The 13821-nt window shown below is 35.6% G+C and overlaps 1 protein-coding gene across 8 annotated transcripts in view; it reads left to right on the top strand.

The window, feature by feature from the left end:
- Positions 1 to 13821, top strand: part of LOC150109091 (phospholipase D1-like) — a 584228-nt gene that overhangs the window by 372909 nt on the left and 197498 nt on the right. For all 8 annotated transcript variants that reach the window (XM_090411563.1, XM_090411593.1, XM_090411586.1 and 5 more), the window contains one exon: positions 2550 to 2698. In XM_090411563.1, the coding sequence (XP_090267689.1) occupies positions 2550 to 2698 (149 nt within the window). The remainder of the gene's footprint in view (positions 1 to 2549; positions 2699 to 13821) is intronic.

Raw genomic sequence — 13821 nt, 5'->3', positions numbered from 1 at the left:
CCACATGTCCCTTCAGTTATGTGCTGTTTCAAGTAATTATCTCATAGATGTATGAATTCCATTTCCTTTTTGGCATGTGATATTTCCTCCTTCCAATTGATACACCATAATTAAAATCTCCAGTAATAATCACTAACCCTGCACTCATTACACTAATTTGTTGATGAAAGTGAAACACTTAGAAAAACTGATAATGAAATTTAGAATCTTGAAGGTTTCACTTTGGCTTATTAATGATCCATCCATATTTTATTGCCAAACAAAGAGACTTCAGAGTTTCAAAATTTACCAGAGAACGTATGAGAATATAACCTTAAGCACGGGTGTTGTTTTGGCTTGTGCTACTTAAAAAGAACACAAACTTTATTAGTGCGCTAATTAGGTTTTACTGGCTTGATGGCTGTTTTGAACTGTTGGCTCTAATTACAGACCAGGCAGAAATCTGAGGGCAAAAATCCTCTGTTCGATACCATAGCAATTCCATGTTATGAAATTTCATGCTGGTTGCACTGTGAGAAGGAACCGGTGAAGATTTAACTACTGGAACAAATTCCGCATCAGCAGAATTGATATGGACAATAAATGGAAAAGACGTTGAACTGGTTGAAGAACTAGAGAAGTATAACATGGACTTAATTGGTGTTATGGAGTTGAAGACTAAAAGAGGTAAGATCATGCTAAGTAATAAATATAGTATGTTATATCCAAACAATAGTCAACATGGAAAGGAATGTAAACTTCTTAATTAGCAGGCAAGGCAAATTCAAAAGTTGGGTGAAAAAATTTCAAAATGCAGAATCAGATGATGAAACTTATTTGTGACCATAGTCCCATAGAAGGATCTCCAAAGGAAGAAGTGGAAGAATCTTTTGAGCTCTGAGAGAATGCAGCAAGAAAATGGAGAAGCTGCCCTTGTTATAGATGTAAACAGCAGGGTAGGAAATGAATCCCAAATAATGCAGAAGTGCTTTTGGTAAATTTGTAGAAAAGAACAAAGTTAATAATGGTGCCTACTAGATTTCTCCTCAGGAAATGGAGTCATTGCTAACACTATGTTTCAACGTTATGCACAAATTCACATGGTTAGAAGATAAAGACAGAGGAAAACGTCATTAATTAATTATCACTGACAGTATTATCTTCCCACTCGTTCAAGAGATTTGAAATGTAGGGGATTTGAAATAGGAAGTGATCATCATTAGTTTTAATTGGATGAAAATGAATATTATTACAGTAATCTATCATTTATTTATTTACTATTTATGTCTGTCCTTTGGTACTACAACAGTTGGAGAAGGGATGAACACAATTTGCACAGCAAACTGTGTGATTATAATCATTGCCAGCATGTACTAATAAGTAATGATGCAGCTTTGATTTGAGAGGCTGTATCTTGGTCTAACAAAGATCTAAAAATTGTCATCAATTATAACAAAAATGTTCTCAGTATAACAGCTGACAAATTCTGGCATGATACAAGAATTTACATGACTTTGCTATTATACGCAACTTGTTTGGCACTAATGTAGCTTGACACGAATAATCTTTCTTAATAGCACACGACTTGCTATGTCATCTTTCCATGACACTCCATTATCTCAGCTACTCTCCAGTCCATTTCAACTATCTTACTCAGTCTCTTTTCTTCATGATTGAACACTGAGAACATTGAAATCGGATGGTAATAGTATCCCGCTGATCCTCTTGATTCATAATATTGATAATAGCGCTTCACAGTATAAACAATACCAACTTACAGATAAAATATTATTGTCTCAGAATACACTATGAAAAAATAACATGCTAGTTGTAAAATACATAAATATAAGGACATCAAAACTAAAATAGACCATTGCATACATTAATAAAAGACTAGGAGGACAAGAAAAAGGAACGCCTGTGAATGTTGACAAGGTCATCAGCGACCTTTCTTACCGATTTCAAATCTTGACCATATGTTGCTTTTGCAATCAAAATTTCAAGGCCCTCTATAATTTGTGCCTTAAAAATGCAGAACTCCATGTTATTCTTCACTAGGAAGGAGTTGATATAGTTACTTTCAATGAAAATGTAACATTAAGATATAATTGACGTGAGAAAGGAATCCTCTCTCACCTCATCATACTAATCATTGCTAATCAGTACTAACCAATCCAGTCACCATACATTCATATCTATAGCTTACTTAGCCTTCATTGCACAGTTCTGTGAAGGAGCTTAAGAAAGGTTTTGGTGTGATGCCACTCTTGCTGACTCATACTGTATCACACAATCTATATCTGCCTTATGTCATTTCATAATAGGTACCTTGCAGCTATTCGGGGGGGGGATGCTGTAACTTTTTTATTTATAATCCACACATTCTGCTGTCCTAAGGGTTCTACTAATGTTTCTGTTTGTATTATATAAGTTAAATGTGACTAGATCATTTTCTAGGTGATTAAGTTTAAATTTTAAATTTCTGTGAGCTCAAAATTTCTATTTGGAATAGTAGTGTAATATTTGTGAAAAGGTTAGAAAGAAAAAAAGTTAACTTTACTATTTTTCAGGCTCGATATTCAGCAAGGTATGAAACACACTGCAAGTGAACTTGCTTTAGATAAAATGGAATTATCTGGATCATTTAAACTCTGGCATGGCAAAGATTACACTAACTTCATTGCCAAGGATTTGGTTAATTTACATCAGCCTTTCGTAGGTAAGTTGAATGTTTGTATAGTTCTTACTTCTGTTTCCGAGTTTTAATAGAACTATGATTAGCTATTTTAATAGAATAGTACTACATGTAAAATTTTCCCCATTAATGACTTCTGATTAACAATTTTCCTCCTTCACAAGCATGTCAGACATTGATTTTGTTACCAAATACTATAATTTCATATTATTTATGATCTCTAATATCATCCAATTCCTGACATGTACCCTCAGAGTGTTCGGAATATTATGATAGTACTATATGAAAAGTTACAATCGACAATTTTCCTCCAAATTAATCTTTTATCTGTCAAGATTCCAATATAATTAGATCTTATATTTCTGTCCTCTAAGCATTTTTTTTACTGTATCAATCTACCTAGATCTTGGTCTTTTTCTTGCCAATCAAGCCAAGAACAGTTGTTTTGCTAATCTTTTCTCTCCTGTTCTGTTTAAGTGACTGTACAACCTGAGATTAGCTCTGCTAACATATTCCTAAATGCTAATAATGGAGAGTTCTTTCCTAATATCCTCATTTTTATACAATACTACTATTGATGCCATCTGCTCACTCCATTAATCTTTCTCAGAACTCTCATATATTTGATCTCCAGTCTTTGATCAACCCAGCTCTCAGATCCATGAGATAAATTGGTTTGAACACCATCTTGTGTACGGTTAAGTGCTTTGGCTAATTTCTTTCTTATTCCATATAAATTTATTCAGCAGACTTCCTACCATACCAGCTTCACTAATTCTGTGTTGTCTATTTCCATATTTAATTTGCCTTCTTCACTAAAAATTGTGCCTAAATAGCCAAAGCATTTTACTTGTTCTATAGATTTTCCATTCATGACACAGTTGATGATTTCAGTGTTTCTGCCTGTCTTCATTGTCTTCATCTTTTTATTGCTGATTTTCATACCAAATTTATTACAACAGTTATTCAATTATTTAGTCATAGAATCTTGCTGACTTGTACTGGATTTATTCAGAAGTATAACATCTGCATAAAGTAAAGTGCTTAGCTTAATATCATCAATTTTGATATAAGATTTAATATAACTTTTCTTCATAATGTGATCCATATAGATAATGGATAACAGTGGAGATAATGTGCTTTTCACACACTTGATTTAACATCAAACCATCTTTCTGTACCTCCTACAATTCTAACTGCAAACTAACAGCTTAAATAAAGATTATGTATAACTCAATGTAATGTCCCATATACACTATATAATTAGTGTTTTGAAGAGTGTTCCTCTTGGCACCTTGTCATATGCCTTTTTCAGATCTACCAAACTTAAATACAAATCCTTGTTATATTCCCAAGATTTCTCAATTGAAAATCTGATCGTGATAACCTCTATTTGGCCTTAATCCAGCCTGTTCTTCACCAAGCTTTCCTTCCACAATTCTAGCCTTTTCTCCAAGTATATAATACACCCACAGATACGAGACCCTTCAACACTTCTGTGCATGTCAAAAGAAGGAGAATCCATTCCGATAATAGGGTAATCAGTCTGTATTGTGGGATGAGTGTTTATTATTACAGGTCGGAAAATTAACTTCTTTTTTATGAACATTGTAGTTTTTAAAGTGGTAACAATTTTGCTTGTATAACAGTTGGAAAATTTTAATTATAAAGCATGTGATTTCGCGTATTGGTGACAATTCGTACAACGCCTTATTTCTTTTTCCCCTTCAACATGAATTGACTCCTCTTGACAGTCTTCCAACGACAGCTCTCACTTATGTGGTTGGACTATACTTGCATAAATCTTACTAGGAACACCGAGTAGGGAAATACCTCTGTAATTTTTCATATTTTGTTTTGTTTCCCTTTTTATGAATTGTACAATGTGAGAGCTTTACTCCAATCATCTGAAATTTGACCTTCTGACTAGGCCTTACGAATTATGCAGTGCAGCCACTGTAAAACTTTCATACCTCCATATTTGAGCATTTTTGGTCTAATCCCCATCTGTTCCAGCAGCCTTTCCACCTTTCAAATTTTTGATGGCTTTTTCTACATCTAGTCCAGATATGCATTCCTGACTGTATTCCTATTGAAAGTTTTTTTACTATGGTAATGACACAGCAATCTTTCAAATTAGTTACTGCAGACACGTAGAATATCTTTAGTTTTCATGTCACAGTTATCTCGAATTCCTTTTACGGTACTCTTTCCTGAATTAATAACCTTTTTAATAGCCCCCAGAATATTTTGCTACCTTTGTGATATTTATTTTCTATGTTCTTACCAGTCTTTCCATGGCTTTTGTTTAGCTAGTTTACACAGTTCGTGTTTTGCTTTCTTAAAATTTTCTCTGTATTCTCTAAGAGAACAAGCTGACTTACTTGCCAGGAACTTTTGATTTTCTTTCTTCTTTTCCTCAACTCCGTTAACTTCCTAAGTCCACCATACATTTCTGATATTTCTATCCTTACAGACAACCTCATCACACATACCTCTATCCGAATGAATCCGTGTTTTCTTATGGGTTAATCACTGGATCTCCAGCGTTTGGTTCTTGTTTTCAGGCTGCCATTTTTTCTTGAATGATGTTTGTGTATTTTGTCAATTTTGCTTTGTGTTAAACTTTTCTTACACACTGTACTTTTCAATATGAAATTTAATTTTATCCTGCTCAAAACTACAAGGGTGGTCTGAAAAGTTCTCAGCCTAACAATGAAAAAACGAATTTATAATTTCAACATGATCTCCCTTAACACTAATATGTTTATTCCAGCAATGCTCCAGCACCATTATCCCGTACCTGTAGTGGTTCTCAGTAAGATCTGCAAAATACCCCTCTACAGCAGCATTTGCCTCTTGATTCAAAGAAAAATGCTGACCAGCGAGATTGGGAAGAGATAGAAGTCAGAGGGAGCCAAATCTGGGGAATAGGGTGGACGTTCCAACAATTCATAGTGCAGATCCCTTAATTTTCATATTGCCAAAAACATCTTTGTGAGCAGCTGCATTGTCCTGATGAAAGATGATTTTTTTTCTTCTGCAAACTGGGTCTTTTGTCATGATATTTTCATCTAGTCTGGTTAAACGATCGAAATATATTCCCCGGTTATTGTTTTACCCTTTTTAAGATAATTAATAAACAAAATGCAGCATCCCAAAACACCGATGCCATGACCTTTCTTGCTGATGGAACCGACTTTGTCTTCTTTGGCACTGAACAACTGGCTTCTGTCCACTGTTTTTGACTGCTGTTTGGATCCTGGTGTGTAATGTTACATCCAAGTCTCATCCATAGTAATAAATCAACCACAAAATCAGTTTTATTCTTGTTAAAATGCTCCAAGCACTGTTCAGAGATTTTCATGCGAGTGTTTTTTGATCTGCTGTGAGCAAGCAGCATCTTCCGTAAAACCTTTTCATTTGCAATTCTTCATGCAAAATATATCCCACACATTCTTTTGAAATGCCTATAATCTCAGCAATTTCACACTCACTTTGACTCGCCAGTCATCCAATACCATATCATGCACTTGATCAATGATTTCTGGTATTCTTACACTTTTTGGACATCCTTCATGTGGATCATCTTCAAAGCTGGTAAGGCTCCGTTTAAACTCAGCAGCCCATTTCTTAATTGTCAAAAACGAAAAAAGAAGAACATAAACTTTTATGAGCTTGAAATGAATTTCTTTTGCCATTAAACCTTCTTTTACAAAGAATTTTATAACCACACAATACTCAATTTTAACCATTTCAAGGGATACAGACAACACTTTTGCTTCAGACAGCTGTATAAAACAAACTATTTGATAGAATGACTTTCAATTTCACATGGATGCTTATGACAGATGTACCAACTTAGAAAAAAAATCTTGCAGATAGTGTTGCCATCTATGGTAGAATTCGACAACTTTTTAGACCACCCTCGTAAATACTGATCACTTCTTATTTCAAATCCTCTGTAAACTCTTGTATCCTGAATCAGTGGGATGACATTGCTATTAACAATAACATAGTCAGTGAGATTTCTTATTTCTTGCATCTTCTCTCCATGTGAATTTGTGCACATCTTTATATTGGAACACAGTGTGTTAGTAATAACTAGTCCATGACCTAAACAGAAATCTAGCACTTGCCATTATTATTAGCTTTGCTATTTTCTCCAAATTTTTCCCAAACATTTTTGTATGCCTGGTAAACATTTCCTACTCTGTTATTAAAATCTTCAAGGACCAACTTTTCCTTTTCATTGTCAGTTACCATCTCTTATTCTGCCAAAAATTCCTCTATTTCTTCCTTGGTAGAATCTTCTGTTGGACCATAGGCACAAATAAGATTCATTTTCTAGTTAGCCATTCTGATATATGCACACATCACTCTACTTGATGTTGCTTGCCTTTCAAAAATATTATCCTTGTATATTTAGTGTTGAATACTATAGCTACTGCTTCTTTTCCCTGACTGTTGTTGTCTGAATATAACATTTTGTATTTGTTATTTAGAAAGATCTCACCTGTTTTTGTATGCTTTGTTTTGGTCATGCCTTTTATGTCAGTCTGGTACTTATCCAATTCTTCTGCTAGTTCCATTTCTTTCCATTGATACTTCTTAAGTTGATAGTACTAATCTTGAATTCTGCTGATGTTGAGTTGGAATGTGTTCTGGAATTTGTTTGAGTAGCTGAGTTTGCACTGATTGTCCTGGTTTCCTGACAAAAACAATGGGGGCACTTGTTTAACCAGATGATGCTCCAGCGGGCATGAAATTCTTCATGTTGTGCCATTATTTTACATTTTGATTTAAGCTATTAAGAATACGATTTGGTTGGCTAAATCTCAAATTGCCAGCCCATCCTCATTCAATATCCAGCTAAATACCGAATAGGGGGCACCAGGAGAAGTTGGGAAATATTCATTAGGTCTGAAGTCCAGTTGGTTCTCTGCTCTACATTCCTTAAAAGGCTATGCAGAGGTCTCCTTCCAGTTTATACAACTTTGACCCTTATGCACCCCAGCAAATTATATATTTTAAAATATATATAAAAAATGGCAAATTATATATTTTAAAATAAGTTTGATAAGAAAAATGTCATTTTCTTCATTCACTGCTAATTTTGGTTAATTCACCAAGGTGGGCATTAATCCACCTTTTAACATCCTCAAGATTGATTTCTTGTCATCCTAAGACCATATCATCTTAGACTATCTTCATCATTCAAATTCCATGGTATTACAGTAATCTACCACCTATTCAGCCCTTCAGTTATCACAATTCAGATAATTGAAGAATCATTCTCAGAAATCAGATATTCAGTCTTTCAGTAGAATTGGCTTTCTAGACCATCTCTGAGGTCCATATGTTAAAATTGATTTAATACTGTCTTATATAATGCTAGTTTTGACATTTTCACTAATTTCTCTCTTATTTTATATCTATTTCTATATTTTATTTATCATCATCATCATCATGCTTGTCAAGGATTTAGACCTAGAGTAGCGTGTTCTGGCCTTAGAGGTTATCGTTGAATCTCTTAAGAGTACGTCCTGGTTTTCTTTTTCCAAATGGTTTGTAATTTAAGGCTTGTTTTGGTAATCTTTCTGTTTTCATTCTTTCAACATGTTCCATCCATTTATGTTTATATTTTTTAATTTTTTCTGTTCCTGGTTTAATTCTTTCATAATTTCTTTTGTGATCGAATAGAGTATACTTTGCAGTTTTTCTCAAACCTCATTTCAGCTGTTATTAATCTTTGTCTTTTTTTGTTTTATTGTCCAGATTTCACTTCCATGCAATAGGACTGGTAGGACTAATGTATTGTATACTTTTAGTCTGGTTTGTTTTCGAACTAGGTTAGGTTTTAATATAGGATTAATTACACCTGTTATTTTTAAATATTTAGCAATTTTTAGGTTTATATCTTTTTTGTTTTTATATGTCATTACACATTCTAGGTAGTTAAATGAATTCACCTGTTCTAAAATCTTGTTATCCGTATTTTAGTTCTTACTGGATCTTGTCCTTTAAAGGCCATCATTTTTGATTTCTCTGTTGATATTATCATTCCGTGATCTTTGGCTATCTCATTTAAATTTAAAATATCTTTCTGTAAGTTATCTTCAGAATTTGTAATTATTATTTGGTCATCAGAAAAAAGGAGAGTGTTTCTGCACAGTAGGAGAAAGTTTAATACCTTGATGGAAATTTTTATTCCATTTTATTATTATTTCATGTAGATAAATATTAAAAAGAATTGCTGAAAGGGACATTCCTGTTGGACTCCTTGGTTTATCTCTCTCTCTCTCTCTCTCTCTCTCTCTCTCTCTCTCTCTCTCTCACACACACACATGATATGAGTAGTGCATAATTTAATTTTATTTGTATTTGATTATTTTCATATATACTTATGATAGCTTTTAGAATATTATTTGGTATTTGTCTTTCTTTTAATATATTAAAGAAAATGCTTCTTTTAACTTTGTCAAATGCTTTTTCAAAGTCAATAAATGTAATATGTGTTTCTAAAAATTATATTCTATTCTTTTCTCTATTATTAATTTTAGGTAAAAGGCCAGGTCTGTATATGATCGTCCTTATCTAAATTCATTTTGTACTTCTAAAATAAAGTTTTCAGAATATTTTATTAGTTTGTTATTTAAAGTTCTGCTATATATTTTGTAACAGGAATTTAGAATACTTATACCTCTATTATTTTAATGGCTAATATAGCTATTTTTGTTTAGGAGTGCCCCCTCTCGTTTTTTTTTTTACAATGTTAGTGGTTCTTTACCCAAAATTCTAGGGCATTATTGAAGTGTTATAAAACTAATATATGAAAAATAAAAAATAGGAGAAATTTTGGACACATCTTTTTGAATGTTGTTTTCTGTCTCCTTATTCCAGCGATGTGCCTTCATATGCTGTTAAAGGGAGGGGTTGTTTTGGGGGGAAAAACGGGAGAAACTTGTAAAGATGAAGATTCGTCTTCAAGTGCACCAGTCTTATCTTTTTTGTATGGCTCTCAGACCTGGAACATCTCAACAAAAGCAGCAACCAATATTATAAATAGCTTTGGAACTACTTGCCATCTCTTGGCAAGACCACATTCCCAACTTCTTCTTCTTCTTTCACTCTGCCTTATCCCATGTTAAACGGGGTCGGCGCACCAATCTTTAACCTTCCTCTTCCAAGTTCTCCGGTCCCGAGCATCCTTCGGACTCCAGCCTTTCTCCCTAAGATCCTCTGTCATCTTATCCCTCCACCTGAGCTTGATACTCCACTCGTTTACCAACATACTCCTCACCCTTCCTCTCAACATGTCCAAACCACCTCAGCCTACTTTCTTGTATCTTCTTGCCAATTGGTCCCACCTTAACCATCCCTCTGATGTAGTCATTCCTTATCCTGTCCTTCTTTGTCACACCACTCATCCATCTCAACATCCGCATCTCCGCTACCTCCATCTTCCTCTCCTGTGCCTTGGTTATAGGCCACGTCTCTGCACCATGGAGCATCGCCGGCCTCACTACCATCTTATAGAGCTTTCCTTTCCTCTTACAACTCACTCTCTTGTTGCACAGGACCCCGCTCATCTTCCTCCAATTCATCCAACCGCATGTTATTCAGTGCTGTATTTCCTCATCCAGGTCACCATTCCTCTCGACAACCGACCCAAGGTACTTGAATTTCTTCCCTGAAATTAGCCTTTCACCCTGGAGTCGTATGATGGTATCCTCGTCACTCCCCGTTGACATATATTCAGTCTTCACCCGGTTAATTCTCATGCCGCTCTCCTCCAATGTCTTTCTCCACTCTTCCAGGGTATTTTCAAGCTTCTCTCGGGATGATTCGCATAGAACAATGTCATCGGCAAACAGCATGCTCCATGGTGCCTCCTTCTTGACATCCTCCACTAGTACATCCATGACCAGGTCAAAGAGGTAGGGGCTCAGAGCTGACCCTTGGTGTAGCCCTACGACAATAGGGAACCCTTCTGTCATGCCGATACACCTGACCTGAGTTTCTGTTCCCTCATACATCTCCTTCACCAACCTCACGTACTTCTCCGACACTCCCTTCTTCCTCATACACCTCCATACCTCCTGCCTGGCCACTCTGTCGTATGCCTTTTCCAGGTCTATAAACACCATGTGCAGATCCACTTGCATCTTTCTATATTTCTCTATCAATCGCCTTAGCGCAAATATTGCATCCGTTGTCCCTCTTCCTGGCATAAATCCAAACTGCTCCTCACCAATTTTCGTTTCCTGCCGTAACCTTGCTTCAATTACTCTTTCCCATATTTTTAATGTGTGTGACATCAGCTTGATTCCTCTATAGTTGCCACAGTCTTGAACATCTCCTCTTCCTTTGTAGATTGGGACGAGAATACTTTTCCTCCATTCCTCTGGTATCTTTTCCTGTTGGGCTATTTTACACATCAGATCCCATAACATATCCATGCCCTCACTACCCAAACTTTTCCACACTTCCCCAGGTATCTGGTCTGCTCCCACAGCCTTTCCATTCTTCATTTTTCTCAGTACCCAAACCACTTCCTCTCTACTTATGTCTTGCACCGGTCTCTAATTTACCTCTCCATCCTCCCACCTCTCTCTCTTGGATTCTCCTCATTTAGTAGTTTTCGGAAATATTCTTTCCATCTTCCTCTGATTTTGTCCTCGTCTTGTAATACTACTCCTGAGGCATCCTTTATCTGCTTGACTGATGTTATGTCTTTCGAGGCCTTATCTCTGGCTTTCGCTATTCTCAACAACTGAGCTTCGCCACTGTTTCTCTCCAGTTCTTCATAAACCTCATCAACTGCCCTCACTTTCACCCTTGCCACAGCTCTCTTTGCATTTTTCTTTGCTAATCTATATGCCTCCTTGTCGGCTCTAGTTCCCGTCATGTCCCATTTTTTCTTTGCCTCTTTCTTTTCCATGATCTCCAACTGCACCTCCTCATTCCACCACCATGCCTCCTTATCCTCAGGTGGTCCCTTTCCTGATGTTATACCAAGCACCTCTTCTCCAATTTTTCTAATATTCCGACTATTAACGTCCCACCATTCTTCCACATCCTCTGGTAACTTCATTTCTTTCAATACTTCTTCTTTAAACTTATTCCTCGGTCCTTCCTCTTCCAATTTCCACCACTTTATTCTCCTCTGTACCCACCACTTCCGTCTATTCTTCTTTTCCCCTTTTATATCACAGTCTACCACAACCAACCTGTGCTGTGCTGCTACACTTGCTCCATTAATCACTTTACAGTTTTTCACCTCCTTCAGATGTTTCCTATGCACATAATATAGTCAATCTGACTCATTCTATCCCCGCTCTTATATTCCCAACTCTACTATATTAAATGAAACCCGAGATCCTCTAGTCAGCACTGTTCAAAGATACCAAATAAAATGGCTCAGCCATCAACTCGAATATCCACCCTCTGCACTTTTTGATGCTCTGGTGCTCTATGTCCCTACAGATGGAAAAAGAAAGAGGCAGATCCCCAAACTCAGTATTGGAAATACATCAGCAATATTCTCCCCGTGTCCCCCAAACTCTCCGCATCAGAGATCCGTCAATTAACATATGACAGAGAAGCCTGGATTTCCTTCACGTCATAAGAACATCCAGTTCCTATCTTAGTGTACACACACATTACTTATTTGTTTTGATTGGTTTCTCTTTCTAATTGTAAAATTCTAAATAAACGATGATGATTATGACTGCCTAAAAATTTAACCAAACACCTCATTCCAAACACAAATATCACACAGCAGCACTCAATTTAAAAATTACTTAATATCGTTGCACAATAAATATAAAAATAAATTATTTAATACATTAGACTTTCAAAGTCATGCTTCTTTTATAAGAAAAATTAACTCATCTTGCTGCAGCCCATCTCGTGGGACAAGTGATTATGAGAATTACAGCATAAATTCTTTAGTATATATTCTAAATTAGATTTATGCAAACTTAAATGGGAAGGTTAAAAAGAGGAAAAGATAGATTCAGACCAAATAGACCCACTATGATCAGCTTTTTACTTTAAGGCAAATAGTTGAGCAGTCATAGAAAAGTAATAACCATCCATATTTAAGATTTGTTGACCTAATGGAAAAGATGCCAAGAGGAAAGCTGTTTGAGGCACTGCAGTTATATGGTGTAAATGGAATATTATACAGACCAATTAAAAAGAAGGTAATGGAAGAGGATATTATGTATAATCAGACAAGATGAATACATGCAAGCATGCACTACTTCTAGTCTTATTCATCATCTACATGAGTTGCATTATGAAGGAAAGCAGCTAATGTCTAATAAAATCTATATTCAATTCAGCTCTTCAAACTGATAACACACTCCTAAATAAATCCACTACAAGTCTTCAGGATTAACTAAACCATATAACTACTGTAACAAGTTTGGGATGAAAATCAGTAAAAAGCAGCAGCCATGTAAACAGGCAGGAGTGTGAAATGATCAAGTGCATCAACATAGTAGTAAAATATTTTAGTTTAGTTATTAGGCACAAATTTTAGTTATGATAAACAAAATTTTTTTGGGGAAAACAAAAATCTTTTGGGGGACCCTGTAACCTCTACAGAGCACATTCCCTGGGTGGTAGAAAGGGGAACTCGCCAGATATGGTGGGGGTGGTCCAAATATATCGAATAAGGACTCATGGATCAACAGGACTATAAGGGCAATCATCTTGATTGTAAAGGGAAGTTGTCGTGACGTTCTATTTTCATGTTATGTTCTAAATCCGCCATCTTGCTAAAGTCACTTTCATCAATTAAAGGAAAACTAATTGCAAATTAATCACTGATCTAAGGGTAGAGAAATTTCTATTATACTGCGCCACTCTATCCTTAGATAAGTCTATATGAATTAGTAAGATTAATTCAAAATTAGTTAGCAGTCTTTTCACTCATTCAGGCCGATGGTATTTATTTTCTTTCCTTCTGGGATTCCCGCTAGATCCGAATTTTTGTGAACGGTGCAGTAAGAAGAAATTCAGGCAAACACAATATTTAGATTAACAAAATAAAACATTTAATATATGATATATGGCAAATACATGAATTCAACTTTAAATTGAAACAACACAATCTACTTAACACAACTCGCCAA

This window comes from Typopeltis vanoorti, chromosome 2 (genome assembly GCF_054136105.1).
Source record: "Typopeltis vanoorti isolate ZY-2024b chromosome 2, IOZ_Tvanoo_1.0, whole genome shotgun sequence".
In the NCBI taxonomy this organism is placed as follows: Eukaryota; Metazoa; Arthropoda; class Arachnida; order Uropygi; family Thelyphonidae; genus Typopeltis; species Typopeltis vanoorti.
The sequence above is the reverse complement of the archived record's forward strand: the minus strand, read 5'-3'. Positions and strand labels throughout refer to the sequence as shown.